This window comes from Enhydra lutris, unplaced genomic scaffold (genome assembly GCF_002288905.1).
Source record: "Enhydra lutris kenyoni isolate GAN:26980312 unplaced genomic scaffold, ASM228890v2 scaffoldscaffold12, whole genome shotgun sequence".
NCBI lineage: Eukaryota > Metazoa > Chordata > Mammalia > Carnivora > Mustelidae > Enhydra > Enhydra lutris.
Window position 1 is genome coordinate 4,536,078 of NW_019154096.1, and position 25,690 is coordinate 4,561,767.

A 25,690-nucleotide genomic window follows, 5' to 3' on the forward strand; every position below is an offset into this window, starting at 1 on the left:
ATCAATTGGCTATTCATTTGGAAAAAAACGAAGTTGGGGTTTTTCGTTTACACCATATTTAATCGACAACAGAAAGAGATCAGTAGATTATTCCATTTATTTTAAACATATTTGTTTTGTATGTTTTAAGGACAAACCTGACAAAACAGAAGGTTTTAATAAGAATCTTCTCGTACCAACTCAAGAAGCAGAAACACATTTCATACTGCAGGATGACAGACCATTTTATTTCTAATGTTCAAGTTCTAAACATAAATGCCTTTAGCTCTAATAACAGAAAACTCTGACCCTAACCGTTCAGTATCTGTGAGGTAGATATTATCTCCATTTTGCTGATGAGGAAATTGAGACAGAGATTAAATCACTACATAGGTCACTCAAATAATAAGTGACACACAGAATGGCTTGTCTGAAAAGACCATGTATAACTGTAGGAGGAAATATGTGGCATTCTACTACACTAAATACAAATGCAGATAGTTCTTTGCTCACATAAAATTTGAACTTCACTTTTAAAACTTATATAAGTATTCTTTGGACATAACACAAATATAAAGTGGGGAAAATTTCTTCAGTGGGCACTGCTTTTAATCTGTACCTAACGTTCAAGACCAATGTTGAAAATTGATTCAGGTGTGTATTTTAAATGTGTACTGAATCACTGTATACATCAAGTAAATCTTGATTTTATTAGTCATTATTTGGCTTATTTACTAAAAGAACGGTTTGTTAACAATGCCTGCACTGATTTACATGTGCCACCAGAAAGCAGAAAATATACACGACATGTAGTATTTCACGCATTCCACGTTTCTTTAAAAAATACATATTGTGGTATAAGTATGCGGTGGGACAATACCAGTTGGTGTCAGAAAACATAGTGTATGTCACAAAAATTATTTAGGTAAGAGTGCATTGTTCCTACTATAACTATTTTGGAACCTAAAACAAAAATCAAGAATAGAATGTAGCCGTTGAAGGGCACACTCATATGTTTAAGCCTGATTAAGCTCAGAGGCTTATTATTCACCTAAACACATAATGCTGTTACTTTATTCACAGAGACACTTAGTGGTGTTACTTTGTTTACATATATTATTCACATATATACTTAGTGCTATTACTTTATTCATATATACACTTAGTGCTGATGTTTACAAAGTGCAGCTATTTTATTCACATACACACTTAGTGCTGTTACTTTGATGTCTCAACTCACCTGTGCAGTCTCAAAGCCACATGTTGCTCATTGTGGTCAAATAAATATCCCATGGTAGATTATTAATAAGATTATTTAGTATTGCATCCAAAACATTGCTTCTAGAACAAGATTATTTCTAGACAAGGATGTTTTCCTCACTTCCTAAACTGACAATTTTCCTTTGTTATGCATTCTCTGATAAATAAATTTTGAAGTGCTTTTCAAGTTATTAGCTTCTATTCTCCATTATATGATGGCCAATCAGAAGCAGATTGTGAAAATTCTCCTACATTCATTTCATTTTAGGGTGTCTCAATTTGTAAATTTCTGATTTACAAAATGCTTGACTTGTTCATCAAAGTTTATTAAGATGCAGAATACTGAGAGCAATTTCCCCCCTAATGAATTCTCTGACATACAGTGTTTCTCATGCCTTCATTAGATTCACAGGGTATATGAAATAAGGGATGGCTAGGATATACTATGACAACAAAAAGCCCTAAACGTGTAATGTCTGAACAAATCTGAAATTTATTTCTGGTTCATGACAAGACTTACAAGGGATGTTAGAGAAGGCAGAACTCTGCCCAGGACCCTGGTTTCTTCAAACCTGTGAATCTATAATCTCTAATGACTAGCTCCCAAGTACCCTGAGGATGATCCCCATACCCTTTGATATGGAAAGAAAAATGGAAGTAGGAAAAATTTCAAACAGGCTTGGAATTTATGCCAGAGGTCACATGGCCTCATGTGAATGGAAAGCCACAAAATCTTGACTAGTAGGTAACCACAAAGAAAAATGGGTATGAGGAAAAACCCAGCAAGTTTCTGCTACAGAGTTTCTACCCTAGGTGAATTCCTTGATGATTAGTAAGGGCTGATTTCCGGCCAAAAGTTTTTCCACATTCACAGCATTTATAAGGTTTCTCTCCTGAGTGAATTCTCAGATGGGTAGTGAGGGTAGATTTATGACGAAAACTCTTCCCACACTCATTACATTCAAAGGGTTTTTCTCCTGTGTGAGTTCTCTGATGATTAATAAGAGTCGACTTTGTAAGAAAAGATTTCTCACATTCATGACACTGAAAGGGCTTCTCTCCTGTGTGAGTTCTCTGATGTACATTAATGGCTGACAGATGACAGTAAGTTTTACCACATACATTACATCGAAAGGGTCTATCTCCTGTGTGAGTTCTCTGATGTTGAGTGAGGGCTGACTTCTGGCAGAAGGTTCTCCTACATTCATTACATTCATAGGGCTTTTCCCCTGTGTGAGTTCTCTCATGTCGAGTGAGGGATGATTTCTCATAAAAGGATTTCCCACATTCATTACATTTATAAGGTTTCTCTCCTGTGTGAATTCTCTGATGTGCGTTAACATCTGACTGCCGATAAAAAGTTTTACCACACTCATTACATTGAAAGGGCTTCTCTCCTGTGTGAGTTCTCTGATGAACATTAACTTCTGACTGCCGATAGAAAGTTTTACCACATTCATTACATCGAAAGCGTTTCTCTCCTGTGTGAGTTCTCTGATGCACATTAACGTCTGACTGCCGATAGAAAGTTTTACCACATTCATTACATTGAAAGGGTTTCTGTCCCGTGTGAATCCTCTGATGTGCATTAACGTCTGACTGACGATAAAAAGTTTTACCACATTCCTTACATTGAAAGCGTTTCTCTCCTGTATGAGTTCTCTGATGAACGTTAACATCCGACTGCCGATGGAAAGATTTACCACATTCATTACACCGAAAGGGTTTTTCTCCTGTGTGAGTTCTTTGATGTGCATGAACGTCTGATTGCCAATAAAAAGTCTTACCACATTCATTACATTGAAAGCGTTTCTCTCCTGTGTGAATTCTCTGATGTGCATTAACATCTGCCTGCCGATAGAAAGTTTTACCACATTTGCTACACTGAAAGGGTTTCTCTCCTGTGTGAATTCTCTGATGTAGCTTAATGTCTGACTGCCAATGGAAAGTCTTGCCACATTCATTACATTGAAAGCGTTTCTCTCCTTTGTGAATTCTCTGATGTACCTTAATGTCTGACTGGCGATGGAAGGTCTTACTGCATTCATTACATTGGAAGTGCTTCTCTCCTGTATGAATTCTCTGATGTTGAGTGAAGGCTGACTTCTTGCAGAAAGTTTTTCCACAATCATTGCATTCATGGGGTTTCCTCCCTATGTTTGTTTCCTCATGTTGAGTAAGAGATGACTTCTTGCAAAAGGACTTCCCACATTCACTATACTTATAAAGTTTCTCCCCTATATGTGCTAACTGATGGTCTGTGAGGGGTGACTTATGACTCGTTTTCCCACATGAATTAAATTCATGGGGTTTCTCTCCCATGTGTGTTTTCTGATGCACTGTGAGGTTTGACTTGTAGTTGAATGTTTTCCCACATTCACTACATTTGAATAGACCCTCACATCTCTTTTTTTTCTGAACTTGAGTAAAATGTGACATCCTGCTGAAATTATTTTCAATTTTATTGCCTTTGCATTGTTTCATTTCAAAGGAAACCCCATAACATTTCAAGAGAGATGACTTCTCACAGGTTTCTCCATGTCCATTATATTCACAGAGTTTCTCTCCTGTGTCAATTTGCCTGTGTGGAATTATTGTGGTCTTTTTTCCCAAGGATTTTCCACCATCATATTTTAAAGTCTTCTCTGAAGACTGAGTATTTACATGCTGAATAATACCATTCTTATGACCAAGGGCTTTCTCATATTGATTATTTTCATGAGAACCCTCTTGAGTATGAGGTTTTTCCTGCTTAATATCAAGTAACTGCTCATATACATTTAACATGTGAGGCTTTTTCCTTGAAAAATATCTATTACTACCAATTGATACTAAAATATTTTTCAAATTCATTCCATGTAAGTCATGTTTACAGGGTATTTTTCTTGAAGGAATAAAATCTGTACTTTTATTAGATGATTTCCTTAAAGCATAAACTTTCTTTGAGGTCACTTTTTTGTTGTTGAATAAAACGTGTGGCAAGTATTTGTCTTGGTTTTTCTGGATTCTCTCTGCTACGTAATAAGCTCTGCTGTCTTCTAGAAATGAAAATATTGAACAAACCGTAAGAATTTTACAGTTCTAATGGAACTGGATTAACATATATATTTGACTTTGGTTTCAGTAGTGTCTCAGGATCAAAGTGCCTCTTTCCCCACCTAGTTTGAGAAAACGTGGAAAAAGGAAGAAAAGCTATTAACATGCAGACATATAATTATTTAGCACTTTATAAGTAAGACATTCAAAATGGACAAAAATGTAGATTTAAATTCAAGAAGCAGTGAAGAGAGGATCAAAGATTCTACAGGAGTGACAGATCCAGGTAGGAGAAAAATCACAGGAAATAAGATGGGTCCAACTGAGCTAATGAAAAGTAATTGGAATAACAAGAAAAATGAGTAGGCAAAGATGTTCATGGAGGAAAATGTGACATTAAGGAGACAGAGTAGGTCTAATACACTCCAACCTGTATTGTTTTAGTAATATCCAAACAAGTTCTCATGCTTCCAGTTAAATTTCCCTCCCACACAACAGCAAGATAAATTTCTGAAAGCACCAAAGGCCTTATGTTCAAGGAGTCATCAGAGTGTACTCAAATTCCCTTCCCAACAGGAATGCCAATGTCCCAAAATGAAATACAAAATAATGACAAAATAAGTAACCTTGTGCCCACATAGATTCAATGTATCTCCCTATTTTGGCTTTGATACGCTCATATTGCTCTACTGTAGCCACTCAACAGGTGAACCTATGTTCACTTATTTTTCCTTAAAATAGCATTACCTATGCCAAAATACTAATATTTAATTTTCCTTTTTCTTTCACATCTCACATTTGCACATTTCAGATTTCTGCTTATTATCAAAACTTAAGGATCATATGTTTCCAAACAAATCTCAGGAAATGAGTAACATTTATATTGATTTACCATTTAAAAAATATTGTTCACATTTGCTACCCACTGCAACAAATTCTATCCCAATCTAAAAAACCTCTGGCCTGACCCAAGTACCACATGACGACTGTTACAAGTCATCATTCTAGCAAACAAAATTTACACCTACTAAATTCACGTCGCATCTTCAAGCTGCCATCCTACGACTCCTCAATCAACATCCTCTCTGCCAGTTTAGTCAGTTCTTTGTCTTATTAAATTACTCATTCTTGACTATAAAGTTAAAGTGTGTTCTCTCACTCAGAGCCACGGCTACGGTATAGGCTAACTACTATCTGGGAAAATGACATAATAATACCATTATTCCAACCCTTCAAGAATGCCTTTTCAAATCTTCATACTTTTAAAACTTTCAAACTTATATTTGTTCTAAATCTAAAAATAGTTCCAATGTAGATGAGCTCTTTTTAACACAGTCATAAATAGCACTGCTTTGTAATATACTGTATTTCTTCAATATACACATATTTAACATTCTAAAATCTAAAATCATCCAATATAATATACACATATTTAACTTTCTAAAATGCTTCTTATAATTGATCACAGATCTGTGCTCAGCAGGTCACACTATAATGAGCAAGGTTTACTTAGTGGTTCATCACATAATGATCTAGTTACAATCTATGGCTTCTTAGAGCTGAGAGAATGACAATTTTTTCTTAATTAAATGCTGAATTTAAAGTGTTCCATGCAATTTTATTCTCATTCTTCAGTCCAAAGGATGGCAAACTTTTCCTTAAAAGGCAAAACAGTACATTTTCTAGGTCTTGAAGGCCATACCTGTCTATCACAATATCAAACTCTGCTATTAGAGCATGAAACTGGCAAAAGCCCATATGTAAACGAAGGAGTATGGTTGTGTTGCAAAACCATTTTATTTACAAAAACATGTGGAAGGTCTGCAGACCATACTTTATAATCACTGCTCATAACAGGTGTTGTTAAGTCTGATTTTTAAAAAAATCTGAGTAATTTGAAATCAATAGACTTCAACCAGCTATGTGTATCAGCATTACCTGGAAAGATTTTTCAAACACAAATCTTTAGACACTATGCCATTTTATACCTGATGAATCAGGAACTATATGTTCATGTAAGTAATTAGAGATCCTTCACAATGTTTTCAGAATATGAAATTTTTCCTTTCCTTGATCATGTTAATCAAATGTTCATTTCAGATTATATACCAAAGTAAGAAAGAATAACACGATTGCCGTTCTCTTTGTTAGATCATACCCCAGGTGTGAAAAAAGGTATTATTAGGTAACAGATCATTTACTTTTGCTTCTTCTGAAAAACCCACTATATGCTGAGCATTGAGAGAAAGAAGACATCACACTGGCTCAAACATTCAAAGTCTCTTCCTTCTTGGAAGCAGGTACACTTAACTTTTACTATAACGACATTCAATATAATAACAGTAAAAATAGAGTTTTACTTATATACTAAACAATGTTCTGAGTAATTTTCATTTATTAATGCATTTAGTATCTAGTCAAGGAAAGCACACAGAGAAGAAAGGTGTGATATGGGAAAGCACACAAGATGCCTAAGTGACATTTAATGCGAGTGGATCAAATGATGTTTAGCATGAGTATAAGCAACCTAAAAATAAAACTGAAGCAGCCAAATAAGGTTAGAATACAGTTGTCAATAAAAGGTACATTAATTTAAATTTCATGAAATAAACAGGAGGAGCACAGATTTATTTTGTCATGCTACTGAAAAAAATAGATGTTCTAGGCAAACAAAAGCACAAAAACACCACCATCAACAACAAAAGAACTCTCACCAACTACAATTAGGAAAGGGACAAAATAAAAGTATGAGGGAATATAGTTCTTACTGATATTGACATAAAGCAAGAACATGAAAACTATTAGAAATTTATAAAGAAAAAATACTCAAAAATAAAAAAATATAAAAGAACAAGTTTGTCATGTATGTTTAATTTTTTTTTTTTTTTTTTTAATAACCTCTACTTTTATCAGACTACAACTAGGGAATGTTTTATTTCCTACTTCCTAGGATTTACTGAAGGTTTCCTTTTAGCATCATATACTTCTACTTATTTGCAAATGTTTTTTAAGCACGAAAACAGGTCTTTCCCCCATTTTCTTAAGGTACCAACAGAAGTACAACTGTAAAATTAAGGCTGTAATTTTCTTACAATAATCTGGTAAATATGAATTTGTAATCCTATTAATTTATAGGTAATTTTTAAAAATAGTACCAAGTACTACAATACAACATGTAACACTGAAACAGTGTTTCCTCCCGTCTCCTCAAGAACCAAATTTTAGTAGATTTTCTCACTTTCTTAGTTTTACCTTTGTGCTATTAAACACAATAAAGCCAGTATTACTTGCTTATCTGCATAAATGATATCCTTGGACCCCTAGCTGTGAATAATCAGAAAACCAGTTTACATGCCTCTGTAGCATTACCCTTTTCTCTTCCAATTTTAGAGCATATATATGTATATATGTTATATATAATACATATTTTACATTTCTCTACTTCTAAAGTAGGTGCCACTAGGAAGAGATTCTTAGAAGACATTTTAAATAATGTCTAACTCCTAAACTGACTGCCTAGATTATAATTTCCCCTCGCTTCCTCACTAACCTTTCTAGTACTCACTAACTCACCTGGGTAGTTCTGGTATAGAAATTCTTCCTCTAATATCCATGGCTCCTTTCCTTCTTCCAACTTGAAGATCACCTCTGGCTTTTTAATGGGATACCCTGTAAAAGGAAAAATGATACAGAATTTGGACATGGGCTACAGCAATTCTTCTTCTTCTTCTTTTTTTTTTAAATAGCAATTCTAAAGGAGAGAGAAGACAGACTTTCTGGAGCTGCACCTTGATGAGGCTTATTTAAACATTTATGGGATGTGAGCATACAAAAATTCTTCCTTGTGCTCAAAAGAGATTAACAACCGCAGATCCTGAAGCAAAAGTCTCAACCACATAAACTATAAAAGACCAAACATTTTGGTATCTAAGAAATGAAGTGCATGTTATACAAAATTTGACATGAAAACTGCTTACCCACTGAGACAAAGTTGTGGTAGTTCTCCAGCATCACATCCCTGTATAGGGTCCTCTGAGCAGGGTCCAGGTGCTGCCACTCTTCCTGGGAGAAGTCCACAGTCACATCTCCAAATGACAGTGACCCCTGGAAGAGCACATTTCTGTTCAGTCTGAAGTCATCAGAATTGGGGTGGCACATGAAAGAAATATGGAAACAAATTCTTCCCAGGTTCACTGTTGAAAACTGATGTTACAATATGCCTATTGCATACATTACCTTGTATTAGGTTTTATAGAAGTAAAAAAGAAAAGCAAAGTAAAAGTAAAAATTATGCTTATTTTAATTTATTAATGCTCTATGCCTTGAAATGTGAATATTAACAAGAATAAAACACTGTTCTTATTCTCTAGAAAGTTAAATACTACACAAACACAACATACTCCAAAACTAAAAATAAGGTATTACTAGAACATATTAGCATACATAAAAAAGCAAAGGAAAGAAAATGTAAAATGTATATTAGAGTCAGAAAAGAAAAAAAAGTAACTTTTTGTATCACAACCTGTACTTAATTAAAGAGTTAAAGCTATAGGGCCTGAAATGTGATGGATAAATGTTCTTTATGACTATGAGGCAACACAACATAAACTGAAGGCATTAAAAACACGTGGGTTGACTTTGCTTCTGCTCCAGGAGGCATAAAGCAAGGAAGAAAATCACTTTTTCTCCTACAATGAAAATGAGTCAGACTATTTTCAAATTCACAATTTTTTTCCCTTACAGGGGCGGCATGATTACAAAGCACCCAAGTACCCCAAATCTAGGAAGACACAATACGCACAAGAAGAGAGAAAATGTCTATTTTTGCCTACCTGAGTTGGACCACAGGTAAGAAGTCAACCAGAATAGAGGGAATTTAATTAATGAAAACAGAGTGTGAGTTGACACAACAATGAGAAACCCCTTCGGACCAGACATGGAGGAGACTTGCACCTTTTTACAAGCATTTTTTTCCTTTTCTTTCTTTCCTTTTTCTTTTTCTTTTTTTCTTTCTTTCTTTTTTTTTTTTTTTTTTTAAGGTTTACTGATTTATTTTAGAGAGGAGAGGAGAGGTAGGGGGAGAATGAGTCTCAAGCACATTCTATACTGAGCAGAGCTCCCTGCAGGGCCCAATGTCCTGACCCTGCGATTCAGACCTGAGCCAAAACCAAGAGTAGGATGCTCAACTGACCATGCTACCCAGATGCTCATTTACAGGCTTTTTCTCTGTGAACCCCACTGGGCACTTACTCTATTCCTGGGGAATAGCAGGGTTATGCACTGAGTCGACAACTACAGCTGGATGGGTGGTGGGGGCCAAGAGAATCAAGAAGGTCACATCTGCATGACCCAAGGACACAGGGCCGACTTAACACTGAGGCCATATTGGAGTAAGAGAACATATTCTGCCCATAACTTCTCACCACCAAGCTAACAAGCTTGGAATAACAAAAGGACCAAAAGAATATTGCTGACAGAAAGATAAGAGATAAATAAAAGCATGTAAAGAGACCCTCCTCTCTGAGATACACAGCAAGGAGAACCCTTAAAACTCAAATGAACAGACAGAGCTCTAGTAAATGAACCTGTATCCTAAACACAAGGCAACTCTATAGAAAGTGAAAGCCTATTCTGCCCTGAGAGTAGTAATAGAAAATTAATTCTCAAATTCTGCCAACTCCTAACTAGTTAAACTTGAACCCGTGGACTAAAGGCCTCACAGGGAATTGCCATTTCTAGCAATAAAATCTAGTTATCCCAGTTTAGAGTCTGACCCAAGACATATACACTTCAACAAAAAATTACAAAGCATATGAAAAGGAAAGAAGCTAATAAAATACTACAAAGATATAAAGTAACCATCAGAAATAGATATTACATAGATGTTGAAACTATCTAACAGGGTTTTAAGTAATTATAACTTTATGTTAAAGACGCTAATGTATGTTAAAACTCAAAAGGTATAGGACATGCAAAATCAAATGGATAATTTCAGCAGAGAGAACCAAATGGAAATCTAGAAATGGGAACACAGTAAGAGATGAAAAACAACCACAATGGGACAAAACTAGAAATCAATTACAAGAAAAAAACTAGAAGAAATACAAATATGTAGAAATCTAAATCTAAACCTAAATAACATGTTCCTCAAAAATGAATGGGTCAATGAAGAAATCAAAGAGAAAATCAAGAAATATCTGGAGAGAAGTGAAAAGAAAATGAAAACACAACAGTCTTAGAGATGGAACAAAAGCAGTACTAAAGGAAATTTACAGTGCTCAAGACCTACATCAAAAACAAGAAATAACTCAAATACATGATCTAACCTTACACCAAAAGGAATTAGAAAAACAAAAAACAAAACCCAAAGTTAGCACAAAGAAATAAATAATAGTGGTTCCTGGGTGGTTCAGTCAGTTAAGCATCTGAGTCTTGATTGCAGCTCAGGTAGTGAGCCCTGTGTTGGGTTCTGCATTCAGCAAGAAGTCTACTTCATTTAATGTTTTTTTTTTTTTTTAAAGATTTTATTTATTGTGATTTTATTTATTGTGACAGAGACCACAAGTAGGCAGAGAGAGAGGGGGAAGCAGGCTCCCTGCTGAGCAGAGAGCCCAATGTGGGGCTCGATCCCAGGACCCTGGGACCATGACCTGAGCCAAAGGCAGAGGCTTTAAACCACTGAGCCACCCAGGCGCCCCAAGAAGTCTACTTCAGATTCTCTCTCTCTGTGTCCCTCTGCACCTCCCTCCCCCTTTGCAGTCTCTCTCTAAAATAAATAAATAAATAAATCTAAAAAGAAAGAGAGAGAGAAGGAAATAATAGAGATCAGAAAGAAATAAATGAAACATATGACAAAAGAAAGAACAAAGAAAAGATCAATGAGGCTAAGGGCTGGCTCTCCAAGAAGATAAACAAAATTGATAAAACTTTAGCCAGATTAATCAAGAAAAAAAGTGAGAGGACACAAACATATAAAATTAGAAATGAGAGAGGATGAGTTAAAATTGACACCATATAAGTACAAAGGACTGTTAAGAGATTACGATAAAAAACTACATTGGAAAACTAGAAAAAAATAGACAATCTAGAAAAAAATGGATAAATTCCTAGAACATACAGTCTCTTCTGAGACTGAATCACGAAGAAATAGAAAAATCTGGGGAAAAAACACAATTACTAGAAATAAAATTGAACTGGTAATAAGAAAACTCCCAACAAAAAAACGTCTAGGACCAAATGGCTTCGCAGGTGAATTCTACCAAGGATTTAAAGAGTTAATACCTATCATTTTTAAACGATTTCAGAACACAGAAGAGGAAGGAATGCTTCTTAACTTATTCTATGGAGTCAGCATTACTCTCACAGGAAACCCGAAGTCGCTACAAAAGAAAATTATATACCAATATCCCTCAGGAAGACAGATGCAAAAATCCTCAACAAAATATTAGCCAACCAAATCCAACATACATTAAAAAAACCATTCGCCAGGATCAAGTGGGATTTATCCCAGCAATGGAAGGATGGTTCAATATACACAAATCAATCAATGTCATATTCAATGGTAAAAAGCTGAAACCTGTTCCCCAAGATCAGGAACATACAAGGATATCCACTCTTAACCACTTTTATTCAACACAGTACTGGCATCCTTAGCCATGGCAATCAGACAAGAAAAAGAAATAAAAGACATCTGAGTTGATAAGGTCCAAGTAAAACTATATTTCAAATGATATCATACTATATATAGAAAAAACTAAAGACTCCACCAAAAAAAATTAGGCCTAATAAGTGAATTCAGTAAAGTTGTAGGATATAAAATCGATATACAGAAATCTGTTGTTTCTATACCCTAATAAAAAAGAGCAGAAAAAGATATTTTTAAAATACTGTTTACAACTGTATCAGAGAGTAAAATACCTAGAAATAAATTTAACTTAAGATGTAAAAGAGTAGTATTCTAAAAATTTAAGACATTAAAGAAAGAAACTGAAGGCAACACAAATAAATTGAAAGTATACTATCCTCATAGACTGGGAGAAGCAATATTGTTAAAATTAAAATGTCCATATTACACAAAGCAATCTATAGATTGAAGTCTACAAATCTGCAATCCCTATCAAAATACCAAGAGTATTTATTTCAGAACTGGAACAAAAGCATCCTAAAATTTGTATGGAACCATGAAAGACCTCAAATAGCCAAAACAATACTGTGAAAGAAGAACAAAGCTTGAGGTATCACAATCCTAAATTTCCAGAAATACTACAGAGTTACAATAATGAAAACAGTATGATACTGTTGCAGAAATACATCTATAGGTCAATGGAACAGAACTGTGAGTCCAGAAAAAAAATACATACACACATAAAGAGAGGGAGAGAGAACAACAATTAATCAATAACAATGGAGGCAAGAGTATACAATGGAGAAAAGACTCTCTTCAATAAATGGTGCTGGGAAAACTGGACAGCTACATGCATTAAGCATGAAATTGGGCCACTTTCTTACACTACAGACAAAAATAATCTCAAAATAGATTTAAGACCTAAATGTAAAATTTGAAACCATAAAACTCTGAAAAGAAAATACAGGTTGTAATCTCTTGGATATCAACCTCTGTAATACTTTTCTGAATCAGTCTCCTCGTACAAGGGAAACAAAGGCAAAAATAAACAGGAATATATCAAACTGAAAAGCTCCCGCACAATGAATGAAACCATCAACAAGATGAAAAGGAAATCTAATGAATGGGAGAAAATATCTGCAGTGACATGTCTGAGAAGGGGTTAATATCCAAAATATATAAAGCAGTCACACAAACATTAAAAAAAAAAAAAAAAACAAAAAAAAAAAACCAAATAACCCAATTAAAAAGTGGGCAGAATGGTGGAAAAGTAGGTGTTGCTCCCACCAAGATAAACAGTATGGAGGGTCCCCCCCAAAACTAATATATTAATATACTATTAACATATTATATTAAATTAATATATTAATATGAACCAGTAATTCCACTACTGGGTATTCATACAAAGAAAACAAAAATACTAATTCAAAGACATATGCATCCCTGTATTTATTTACAATAGCCCAGATATGGTAGCAGCAATAGTGTCCACTGATAGATTAATGGATAAAGATAGAGATTAATGGATAAAAATGGATAAGGTTGGATGGAATATTATTCAGCCACGAAAAAGAACTGGAGCTTGCCATTTGTGACATGGATGAACCTAGAGGGTATTATGTTAAGTGAAACCAGACAAAGACAAATCCATATAATTTCATTTATGTTTCACTTACATTTAGAATCTGAAAAATAAAACAAATGAGTGAACAACAACAAAAGAGAAACAGACTCAGGGCGCCTGGGTGGCTCAGTGGGTTAAAGCCTCTGCCTTCGGCTCAGATCATGATCCCGGGGTCCTGGGATCGAGCCCCACATCGGGCTCTCTGCTCGTTGGGGAGCCTGCCCCCCCCACCTCTCTGCCTACTTGTGATCTCTGTCTTTCAAATAAATAAATAAAATCTTAAAAAAAAAAAAAAGAGAGAAACAGACTCATAACAAGAGAGAGAAACAGACCCATAAACACAGAACTAACTGGTGGTTGCAAAGAGTACAGGGGAGGGGAAGTGGGAGAGATTAGTGAAGCAGACTAAGAAATACAAACTTCCCCACTGTAACATAAATAAGTCATGAGGATGAAAAGTACAGCCTAAGAAATATACTAAAAAATACTGTAATTTACTTACAATGATGAGCATTTCATGTTATATAATAGTTAGGTCACTCTGTTTTTCATCTAAAACTAATTTAATATGTCAACAATACTATATTAAAAGTTAAAAAAATTTCAAAACTAAAAAATAAAAACAAACACCCCCCCCACACAAAATAACTTCAACCAAGAATTATTTATTGAAAACATCTTCAAAAATGAAGAAACAGGGGCGCGTTGGTGGCTCAGTCAGTTAAGCATCTGCTTTCGGCTCAGGTCATGATCTTGGGGTCCTGGGATCGAGCTCCATGCCCAGCTCCCTGCTCAGCAGAGAGCCTGCTTCTCCCTCTCCCTCTGCCCTTCCCCTTGCTTGTACTCTCACTCTCTGTCAAATACATAAATAAAATCTTAAAAAAAAAAAAAAAAAAAAAGAATAATGCCTTCCCAGAAAAACAAAAATTTAAGCAATTCTTTATCAGAACTACTCTGCAAGAAATATTAAAGGAATATGGTGCCAATGAAACCTGAATCTACACATAAAAATGAAGAGTAATAGAAACAGAATAAAAAAGGAAAATTTAAGTTAATTCCTCCCATCCCAATTTTTAAGTGTTCTAAAGCAAAGGTTAGAAATTTTTTTCTGTAATGAACTAAATAGTAAACACTGTATTGTGAAGGTAGCCCCAGACAATACATAGAAGAAAAGCATGAGGCTGTGTTCCCAGGAAACTTAATTTGTAAAAGCAGACAGGGAGCTGAATTTCACCCATGGGCTTCAGGTTGCCAGTCCTTATTCTAAAAGATAACTGTCTAAAGCATAAATAGTAGTATCGTATTATGTGTACATAGCGCATGTTAACGTAAAATGTATGGTGCAAGAACACAAAGGACAGGAAAGAATTGGGAATATGCTGCTATGAAGTTGTTATACTATAACATCATGTGGTTTAATATTTGAAGGGAGGCTCTGATTAATTAAAAATAGCTATTATAAGTCTCTCACTAACTATTTTAAAAGTAAAAAAGAAAGGTATAAATAATAAGTCAAGGAATGCCTAGGTGGCTCAGGTGATTAAGCGTCTGCCTTCAGCTCAGGTTTAGGTCATGATCCCAGGGTCCTGGGATCAAGCCCCACATCGGGCTCTCTGCTCATCAGGGAGCTTGCTTTTCCCTCTCCCTCTGCCTGCTGCTCCCCATGCCTGTGTGTGTGCACTCTCCGTCAAATAAATAAAATCTTCAAATCAAATAAGACAATAACAATGATAAGATGGAGTAAACAGAAAAAATATTCAAAAGAAAAAAGAAAGAATAGAACAAATAGAAAAATAGCTAGCAAAATGGAATATTTTAATCACCATATCAATAACCAATTTTTAAATAGAGTGTTCTAATCAAACCAGACAGATCATCAGATGGGGTTAAAAAACAGGACCAATTATATACTGCCTATAAGAAAGTCACCTTAATTATAAAAATACATAAGTTAAAATAAAAAGGATAGGGAAATATAACACAAACAATTATCTAAAGAAAGCTGGAGTTGGGGGGCACTGGGCAGCTTAGTGGGTTAAAGCCTCTGCCTTCAGCTCAGGTCATGATCCCAGGGGCCTGGGATTGAGCCCCGCATCCGGCTCTCTGCTCAGCAGGGAGCCTGCTTCCTCCTCTCTCTCTCCTGCCTCTCTGCCTACTTGTGATCTCTGTCTGTCCAATAAATAAATAAAGTCTTTAAAAAAAAAAAAGAAGAAAGCTGGAGTTGCTGCATTAATATCAGAACAGACTATATATTAGGAGATATTATTGAAGATAAATAGGCACATTCAATTCACATTATATTAATGACAAATGGTCAATTTTCCAAGATAAAATTAAATGTACATGTACCTAACAAAGCAGCTTCAAAATTTAAGAGGTAAAAACTGATAGGACTGAAAGGGAAAAGAGACAAAAATTAATACAGTTGGATGGGACGCCCAGGTGGCTCAGTGGGTTAAGCCTCTGCCTTCAGCTCAGGTCATGATCTCAGGGTCCTGGGATCAAGCCCAGCATCAGGTTCTCTACTTAGCAGGGAGCCTGCTTCCCCCCAACTCTCTGCCTGCCTCTTTGCCTACCTGTGATCTCTGTCAAATAAATAAAATCTTTTAAAAAAAATTAATACAGTTGGACACTTCAATATTTCTCTCAGTAATCAATAGAAGAAGATAACTGAAAAGAATATAGAAGTCCTAAACAAACCATCCCTGAACTAAACCTAAGTGACATCTGTAAAACATGCCACCCCACAATTTCAGGAAAATTTTCTGTCTCATTAAGAATCATTATCATATGGGGATCCTGGGAGGCTCAGTTGTCAAGCATCTGCCTTCAGCTCAGGTCATGATCCCAGGGTCCTGGGACTGAGTCCCATGTTGGGCTCCCTACTCAGCAGGAAGCCTGCTTCTCCCTCTCCCACTCCCCTGCTTGTGTTCCCTCTCTCACTGTGTCTCTCTCTGTCAAATAAATAAATAAAATCTTTAAAAAAAAATCATTATGGGTTATTCTCACTTTCACTGCACTTCCTGTAATAATGTTTGCTATCGCTATCAGAGACAAATGAATAGCTCAGCACTGACAACTTCAACATTAAGTACTTGAAGGTCATCACCACAATAGCCCCTCAGCCCTGCTACTAACCTGCTACTCCATATTTCTCCCAAAGTTGACATTTATCTATTTCCACATTTACATTTTAAAGGTTATATCTTATTCATAAGAGCTAATGTAAAACAAAGTAGGAACTAAAAAACAAAAAACCACTCACCTGGGGTTTGTTCATTTTCTGCTTATCTTAAAGAAGCATGAAAACGTGTGAAGATACAACTGAGAAATAATAGAACAGAGATGAGTTATAAATGATCCTGCCTCCTCTCTAGCTCCTTACCTACAGATACTCTTCATACCAGCAGGTAAAATGTCCTGTTCTTTCCTAAAAAGAGAGGGAATGGACACATAGACGTAATACCAATTGACTCAAATACTTATGAGCAGCCTCCCAAAAAAAAAAAAAAAAATACAGAAAAACAACCAAAAAAACTCCCCAAAACAAAATAAAAAGCCACCCCGAATCCCCCCCAAAACCCTCAACTTTTAGTTGCCAATTTCAGATGCATAAATACTCCTGCCATGACCAATTCCAGAGTACCAACATAGTGTCACCGAGCACGGCCGGGAAGAAGTGTGCAATAGCATACCATTATACAGGATTTTTACCATACTGAGAGATAAATAGTTTCAAGACCAGAATCCAGTGAAAAGAAGGAAATTACTTAGGAAGTCATGAGTTTTGAGTATGATCACAACCATGAGGAGCTTAAGCAAACAGCTACTAAATGTAACGCAGTATCCTAGAAAGGAACCCAGAACAGAAAAAAGAACATTACAGAAAAACTGAGGAAATATGAAAACATATGCACTATACTGGTTCATTAATTGGGACAAACATACCATACTACTTTTAAATGTTAAAAATAGAGGAAATTCATGTAGCGTCTACGGAGTTGTCACTGGCTGAACTAGTTAGGGTTAGAGAAGACCCTGGGCTGGGGGGCTTCAACCACGCCCATCCCAAAGATGTCCTCAAAGGTTCCTGGTCTCAGCCATGAGGAAGAACTCAAGGCCAGACACAAAAGAGAGGGGAAGTTTATTATTTTAAAGTGAAACTACACTCTCAAGATTTGAGAACAAGAGAGAGCAAGCGTGCTCAAGAAGTGTGGGTGTTGGGAGTCTGGGTTTCTCTTTTATGACAGTTGTTAACTAGGGAGTAGAATATTCATTATGTGGGGTGGGGATTTCTTAGAAGCAAGGTTTTCCCCTCCTTCTTATTTGGTCAGGAGTCTCCTGTCATGGCACCCACCTTCACGGACCTATCTTGATTGAATCCAACTTTCTTGTAGCTTTGTTTTGGGAGTGATTCCAGATCAGGCCCCCGACTTTCCCCATAGCTGCCTGTGACTTCTTTGTGGATGGCCTCCCAGCCTCCTGTTAGAACCCGGCTAATTGCCTCTAACAGAATCTCTGCATTATATTGATCTTAAGTCTATAAATCTAGAAACTGTTCTAAAACAACTTACTTAAATTCATCAAAGAAAAATCTAAAGAATATCCACTTAATACAAAACAAGGCAGTAAAGGGACAAACAAGAGAACAAAAAAGACATGAATACACAAGGAAAGTATAGCAAAATGGTGGGCATAAATATAACCAAGTCAGTAATAACATTAAATATAAAGGGTTAAACATGGCAGTTGGGTGTCTGATGTGGTAGTGTCTCCAACTAGATCCCACGACCTGACCTCCACAGCCTACCTGCTTGTACCCACCTCTGTCACATTTGTCCTTTAGCTCTTCTTTCTGGCTTATCTCTTAACTTAGACAAATTGAAACTGAAACCACCCTTCAGGCCACTGCCCTGACGAAACCTCCAGCCAGCCCAGACCACCCAGACCAGTGGGAGCTTAACCTCCTACTCTCACCTGTGCAGATGCATCATGGAGCAAACTCTGGAAAGACCAAGAGCCACCTCTACCTCATTGTAATACTAAAATCTCTGCCCAAAAAGGAGCACCAGTCTCACTTATTAATATACACTCTATGTATAAGCATGTTTCCTTAAGACATAAGCTTGACCTTATGCTTACCTCTACATACAATGACAAGGTTTCCCTATCTAAATATTCATACTAACCCTAAACAAAAGAACCATCCACCCTTGATAGGAGAGTCCTGACTTTGGAAGTTCCCCACAATCTCCTTCCTTGCTTCAAATGAATTTTACTTTGTGTAACAACCCCACCTGATGTAGTTCTAGGACCCACCAAGGAGCAATTTGCTCACAAATTTGGCAATCCAGATGGGACTGTTCTCCCTCTGAAGTTCTGCCCTCTGGTTACCTGGTTTTCAAAGGACAGCAGTGAGAACCAGCAGTCCTTCTGGGCTAACCCATTCAATTAGCCAGGACTGGGAGAGGGAATCCTGGGGGGGGGGGGGCTCTCCTTTCTTGGGGCTTGTGCTGCTGGGCTCCCTTAAAGAGACTGTGGCCACTCCAAGCCTCTTGCTGAGAATCTCTCCACAGAACTAAATGGTGCCAATCCTATGGCACTACTCCAAGAGTATTTTCTTTGAGTTGTCTCACAAAGCCTGGCAGGTCGACAGTCAGTTAAGAACAGGGCCTCTCCGATCAACACTGCAGGGGATTAAACTCTCTTTATAGTGGAGTCCAGACATCCCTGGTGGCAAAGGATAACACATGCTGGCCATTCAGAGGCTGAATGCTTTAGCCTGGCAGATGGGAAGTGGCCCAAACGAGACTAGTCTAGAATCAGCAAGGGTGAAGGATATCTCCATCTTATCTGTTTGACCTGTTAACATTTGTTGGGGACATCTGACACTGTCCCTGGTTTGTTTTTCCTCTTAAAAAGAGAGGTGTGCTTTGAGTTACTGAATCTAAACCAGATTCTCCCTGAGCCATTTCCCAAGTAAATCCTTCAGGACTAGGTGGACGTTAAGGGGCTGGAAGAGGCGCAGCCTATGCACCAGGCCACTGCTCCTCAAGGCATAACTACCCAGACCCACTTGGATTACCTTAGCATTAACTCACTCTCCTTGTGGGCTTGGTTTTAAGTCAAACGAGTCTCATATGTATTGTGGGTAAGGTTTACCGCACCTTTGTCACCAATAACACTGAAAGTTACCTTGAGAGAGGGTGAGAGGAGACCCTAAGAAGGAATTCCAGATTATGGGAGGGACAATTCCACCCTGAAGGAAAGCCTCCGTTGGGCTGTAGCCTCCAGAAATAGAAAGTATTTGACTACCTTCCTTTAATCCTAAAACAGATGACTTTCCTCCTTAACACAGCCTGGCTACAATAACAGACTCTAGAGGACGAAGAGAAGTGGCCAGAAAATGGGACTTTAAATTTTACTACGACACTACAGTTGAGCTTATTTTGTAAAAGAGAAAGAAAAATGGGAAGAGATTCCATACGGTCAGTGCTTTATGGCATTATATCAAAACGAGGGTTGCAAAGGAAGTTTAAGATTTGTGAAATGAAGGTAGAACTGAAAACCCTAAAAATGCGTCCTGTACTCTCGGGGTCAGGTAATCTTTGTCTCCATCACCATCTCCTCCTCCAAACCACTGGATTGTAATAAGCCTCCGCCTTATTTCTCTGCTACTTGGGCCTCAGCTATCCCAGCTTCATGAGTACCAGGCTCTAATCCTTTGCAAACACTCCCAAAGCCTTCCCCGATGTCTCCAGCACCCTTTTATCCTCCTTTGTCAGACAGCACTACCAGATTAGGGACCTATTTTAAGCCAAGGATGGGAATGTTGCCATTGAGATGGGTACCTGATGGAGATGGGTGTCTCGCTAATGTGCATGTCCCATTTTTGACCTCAGACCTGTATAACTGTAAGGCACACACTAAAGGGTTATTATGGGCTGACTGATTTATACATTTTTTTTTTTTTTTGATTTATACATTTAATAGAGGATATCTTTTCTACTCACAACCCATCTGGGAAGATATGCAAGCTTTGCTCACCACTCTCTTAATGGCAGAAGAAAAGTTTACTGTGTTAGCAGAGGCCAGACAGGAAGCTGATAAAAAAAATTCAGCCAGGATCAAGTTCTCAGAGACCAAATGAGGAGGCATTGCTAAGAACTGACCCTGAGGGGGATCCCAACTCCCACAACGAGAGAGAACATTTTGGCCATTATTGAGGGCTTCTTTTAAAAGCTATGAAGGAGGGGCGCCTGGGTGGCTCAGTGGGTTAAGCCGCTGCCTTCGGCTCAGGTCATGATCTCGGGGTCCTGGGATCGAGCCCCGCATTGGGCTCTCTGCTCAGCGGGGAGCCTGCTTCCTCCTCTCTCTCTGCCTGCCTCTCTGCCTGCTTGTGATCTCTCTCTGTCAAATAAATAAATAAAATCTTTAAAAAAAAAAAATAAAAATAAAAAAATAAAAGCTATGAAGGAGGTAAGTAGATCTCCTGGTCCAAATTATGGGACATTCAACAAAGGACAGATGAGAAACCATCAGCCTTTTTGGAAAGGCTACAAAATTACCTAAGATGAAATACAATCTGGGACCCTGAGGTTCAGGGTAGTTGAATGGCCTTTAATAACCTATTTCATATCTCAAACTGTTCCGGACAGCCAAAGAAAACTCCAAAATTGGCATAAGTGTGGATACTAACCCTGCTCAGCTTCCAGAACTAGCTTTCAAGGTGTTCCATAACTGGATGTGATGGAGGATGTAAAAGAAGACCAGAAGATGAGAAGGCAAGTTGCTCTTTCGGTGGGAGCTCTCCAGCCTACACGAAGTAACCTGGGAGAGGAAAAGATGATACCCATGAGTGAGTGCCCCAAGCCCCCTCCATGGGACCAAGAGACCAACAACAAAGTTGGGGTCCAATCAATGTGCACATTGTAACCAGGAAGAGCACTGGAAACAGGACTGCCCAAACCACTCCCGGAACAGAAAAAAGGGCAAAGCGCAATCATTTCGGCTGTCCCTCACTGAAGATGAGATATGTTAGGGCCACAAAGCTCCCCAACTGGTCTTGGACCATTAGATTCTCATCTCCCACAAGAAGCCCTGAGTAACCTGGGCAGTGGAGGGAAGTTGTTTGAGTTTTGACTTGATACCGGAGTTACTTTCTCTGTACTCAACACCCAGAAGGGTAGCCTTTCTAACAAAAATTGTAATATGAAAGGAATCTCAGGAAAAGGAGACATGAAAAGGTTTCTGGATCCTTTGACTTGTGAAATAGGATCAAAGCTCTTAAAACACTCTTTCTGATATGTGCCAGAATGTCTCATATTCTTTTAGGATGAGATACTTTAGACAAATTGGGGGTCACAGTAGGTTCAGAATAAGACAAATTAGAAATTCAAGTTCCTAAGTACCAAGGAACTGAACTCAGGTCATTATCACAACATATCCTAGTATTTAAAAGAGAAAATTCCCCCCAAAATATCATAAGGCAAGTCAACCCGCAAGTCCAGGTGTGAGGGTAGGCGGGGGCATGACATTAACACATTTGTAAAAGTGAAATTGAAACAGACTGCTAGCCCCAGATGCTATACAAAAGATCAACCCAGTAATTAAGAGGCTCTTAAAATGGGGGTTGATTAGTCATGTAGATACTCATGTAACACCCCAATTTTACCTTAAAAAGCTGGGAAGTGTGGAATACAGATTTGTTCAAGGCCTCAGAGCTATTAATGAAGCTGCTTGAAACATACAATCTGTAATACCCAATCCCTTTACTCTACTGACCAACTTAACTGAGTAATAGTAAATATTACATTGTGTAAGAGCAAAAGGATACCTTTTTCTGCATCCCACTAGATCCTGAATTCCCAGTACTATCTGCTTGAGCAGGAAGATCCTCTTTCCCACCAAACACAACAGTACTGCTGGACTGTTTTACCTCAGAGTTTCAAAAACTTCCCCCATCATCTCTGGGGAAATTCTGGGATGAGATTTAAGAGAATGGAGTTTAGAAAAATAGCACTGTATTATGGTATGTAGATGGTATTTTGATAGCTACTCCCACCCACGAGGTTTCTGACCAAAATATCCTGTCTACGGCCATACCACCCTGAACACGCCCGATCTCGTCTGATCTCAGAAGCTAAGCAGGGTCGGGCCTGGTTAGTACTTGGATGGGAGAGCATTTGACTGCAAAATACTTTATCCATGTTAAATTTCCTGGCAGACAGGATATATAAAGTCTCAAGGAAAAGGCCCAATTTCTAAGGAAACTGTACAGTACTTGGGGTTTATTATTTTTTTCCAAGATTTTATCTACTTAATTTTAGAGGGAGAGAGAACGCACAAGTGAAGAGGAGGAGGGGCAGAGGGAAAGGGAGAGAATCTTAAGCAGACTTTCGATAAGCATGAGCCTAACAGGAGGCTCACTCCCACAACCCTAAGATCATGACCTGAGAGGCAATCAAAAGCCCACCTCTTAAGTGACTGAGCTACCCACGTGCCCCTGGGTTTATTATTTCAAGAGGACAGTGAAGTCTCCCTCAAGAGAAAAATGGTAATACGGGGCTAGCTAGCTCCACCAAAAACCCATACTCGATCTTCCCGTTGGATTAAAAAAAAAGAGCTTCAGGACTAATTCTGGCTGCTGTTGGATTGGCTGTTGGGAGTAGATGCCTCTTGGGGAAGTTCTATAGGTTATAAAGTCACTGCAAGGAAATTAACTGATGTCATAGGAACCTTAGCTAAAAACACAGGATATGCCCTCGAAAACTTAATGTCCCTAAACTCTTTAGCCAACATAGCGCTAGACGATGATTAGTCCTACACTACTTATTGGCAGAAGGAGGAGGAGCTCATTCTGTACCTGGATTAATACTTCAAGTGAAGTGGAAATAGATATTTTAAAAATCTTCAAGCAGACTTCAAGCCTGGCTACATACTTTCAACCAAAAAGGAAAATTCCCCTGATGAGGTCTACAGGCTATTAAAACAGTGTTACCCAATACTCCATGGTTTCTCCCCTTCCTGAAGCCACTAATAATCCTACTGCTCCCAGACTGCCGTTTAGACTTTGCATTATTAACTGACTGATAAAATTCTCTACGAATGCCCGGGGGCCAAGAGCTACAGCTGGTAGTAACACAAAGATAGGAGCAGCTCAGGGTTAAAGGGTTAAAACTGGTGACCCACAGACACATCAAAACCTGAGGGAAAATTCTGTTCTGCTAACAATATCAATGACCACCCCAGCAGGAAGCAACTATAGAAGATGGACCTTTGCCCTGTGCCCCTGAAGAATGAGCAGCAGAATAAAACCAGAGGATGGATTTGTCACCTGCTAGACCCCAAGACCTGACTTTTACTGCCCACCTACTTGTACTCAATGCCCTCTACCCCACATTGGTTCTTAACCTCTTCTTTCCAGCTTCTCTCTCAACTCAGGCAAATGGAAACTGAAATCACCCCTCAAGCAACAGCGACTGCCAGGACCAGGTCTAGCTCATCCAGACCACTTTGAGCTTAACCCCTGACTCTCACCTGTGCAGGTAGAACCATGGAGTGACCTCTAGAATGACCACCACTTTTACCTCTTCACAATACTAAAATCTCTGCTCAAAGAGCACATGTACCACTAACATAACATAGAATCTAATTTATTTATAGTATAAATACTATGTACATAGTATTTATGTACTGGCATGTTTCCTTAACAAACAACTTTATGCCTGCTCTACATACAATGACAAGGATCCCCTTTCTAAATATTCATTCCCTCTCTAAATAAAAGGAACCCATTCACCATCTCAGGGAGTTATAGTTTTTTAAGTTATTCCTCATGATCTCCTTATTTGCTGAAATTTTCTTTTGCATAACAACTGCAGAGTTTCTACCTGTGACTCGCCAAGTAGCTAACTCAGGTTAGTTCAGTTACAGCCACACCTCAACAGTAAAGTAAAGAACTGCCATGCTATGCCCTGCAGTTCTAGGTTCTATCCCTTTCTGGGACTGTCTCCATTCTGGAACTCTGGAGAGAGATCCAGCGTCTCTAGGACTCTCTTCAGGATGAGAATTCTGTTTCTGGTGTTGCAGTTCCTTAACCCGACAGGGGCCCATCGGTTCCTTGGAAATCAGGATGCAGGATTAGAGGATAAGGGCGCTTGGGTGGCTCAGTCGGTTAAGCGTCTGACTTCAGCTCAGGTCATGATGTCAGAGTCCTGGAATCCAGCCCCTCGTCAGGTTCCCCACTCTGCGGGGAGTGCGCTTCTCCCGCCGCCCCTTTCCCCGGCTCCAGCTCTAATAAAGTCTTTAAAAAAAAAAAAAGAGTAGAGGACAAATTCATATTGGAGCCCTCACCCAGTACCCCATATCTGCATCTTTCGAAACTTACTATCCCCAAAAACTAGAGCCACTGACGCCAAAGTCAAAGGATACCAGGTCCAGGGCACTTTCTACGCTGCTGAAAGCCTAGCCAGACTCTAAGTCACGGGGCACCCCACGCAGCCAGAGCGCACCCTCACGCATGCGCATGCGCCCCGTCCCGGGGCGTATGGACAGGACCACTCGCTCACAGCTGAGGACTCACTAACTCAAACCGCTGGTCCGCACCCAAAAGCCCCCGCCTGCCGTAGGGGTCCCGGGGCGGGGTCCCGGGCCTCCTCCCCACCGAGGGCCACCACCGTTTCCCACCCAGCCAACGCTCTAACCTCTGCTCTTAGGAAGGTGGGCAACCAGGACCTTGAGCGTTACTGGGAAATCTGGTAACGGGATTTCGGGCTTCACTAAACCTGTTGGCGCAAGACTGGGACCAGGAAGATGGCGAAGCTGCGCATGCGCAGCACTGTCCGCAGCCCGGGCGCAAGTTCTGCTGGGTAAGCAAACAATCTCAAGACTACGTCTACCATAATCCTTCGCGTCCACTTCTTTAAATAAATGTGTAAATAAAGCTGTCTTGCTGTGGAAGGTCTGTCGTTCTGGCGTTTTCAGGGGCCGCGCCCTACTCCACCCCCAGAGGTTAGGCCCTACGTTTAAGAACTACTAATGTAATTTGTGGTCTTTTAGTGCATCCTGGTTTGGTAAAAACAAACAAACAAACAAACAAAAACCGACCCCCCCCCCCAACTCCCAAACTCTTTGAAAGACTTTTGTGGACATTACGGGAGTTTGAT

The 25,690-nt window shown here is 38.5% G+C and overlaps 1 protein-coding gene across 9 annotated transcripts; it reads right to left on the reverse strand.

The window, feature by feature from the left end:
- Window positions 1-203: 203 nt before the first annotated feature.
- Window positions 204-25,306, reverse strand: LOC111144697 (zinc finger protein 260-like). 9 transcript variants are annotated; one of them, XM_022499120.1, is made up of 6 exons: window positions 25,229-25,306; window positions 21,223-21,353; window positions 16,789-16,953; window positions 8,253-8,379; window positions 7,849-7,944; window positions 204-4,277 (listed from the first exon to the last, which is right to left on the reverse strand). In XM_022499120.1, the coding sequence occupies exons 3-6, from the start codon at window positions 16,801-16,803 to the stop codon at window positions 2,044-2,046; spliced, it is 2,472 nt and encodes an 823-aa protein (XP_022354828.1). In that variant the 5' UTR covers window positions 16,804-16,953; window positions 21,223-21,353; window positions 25,229-25,306; the 3' UTR covers window positions 204-2,043. The 9 variants fall into 9 exon arrangements, with proteins under 9 accessions (XP_022354828.1, XP_022354830.1, XP_022354833.1 ...); XM_022499122.1 differs by lacking the exons at window positions 21,223-21,353; window positions 25,229-25,306 and adding an exon at window positions 24,416-24,670 and having other exon boundaries at window positions 16,789-16,847; XM_022499125.1 differs by lacking the exons at window positions 21,223-21,353; window positions 25,229-25,306 and adding an exon at window positions 24,416-24,432 and having other exon boundaries at window positions 16,909-16,953.
- Window positions 25,307-25,690: the final 384 nt, after the last annotated feature.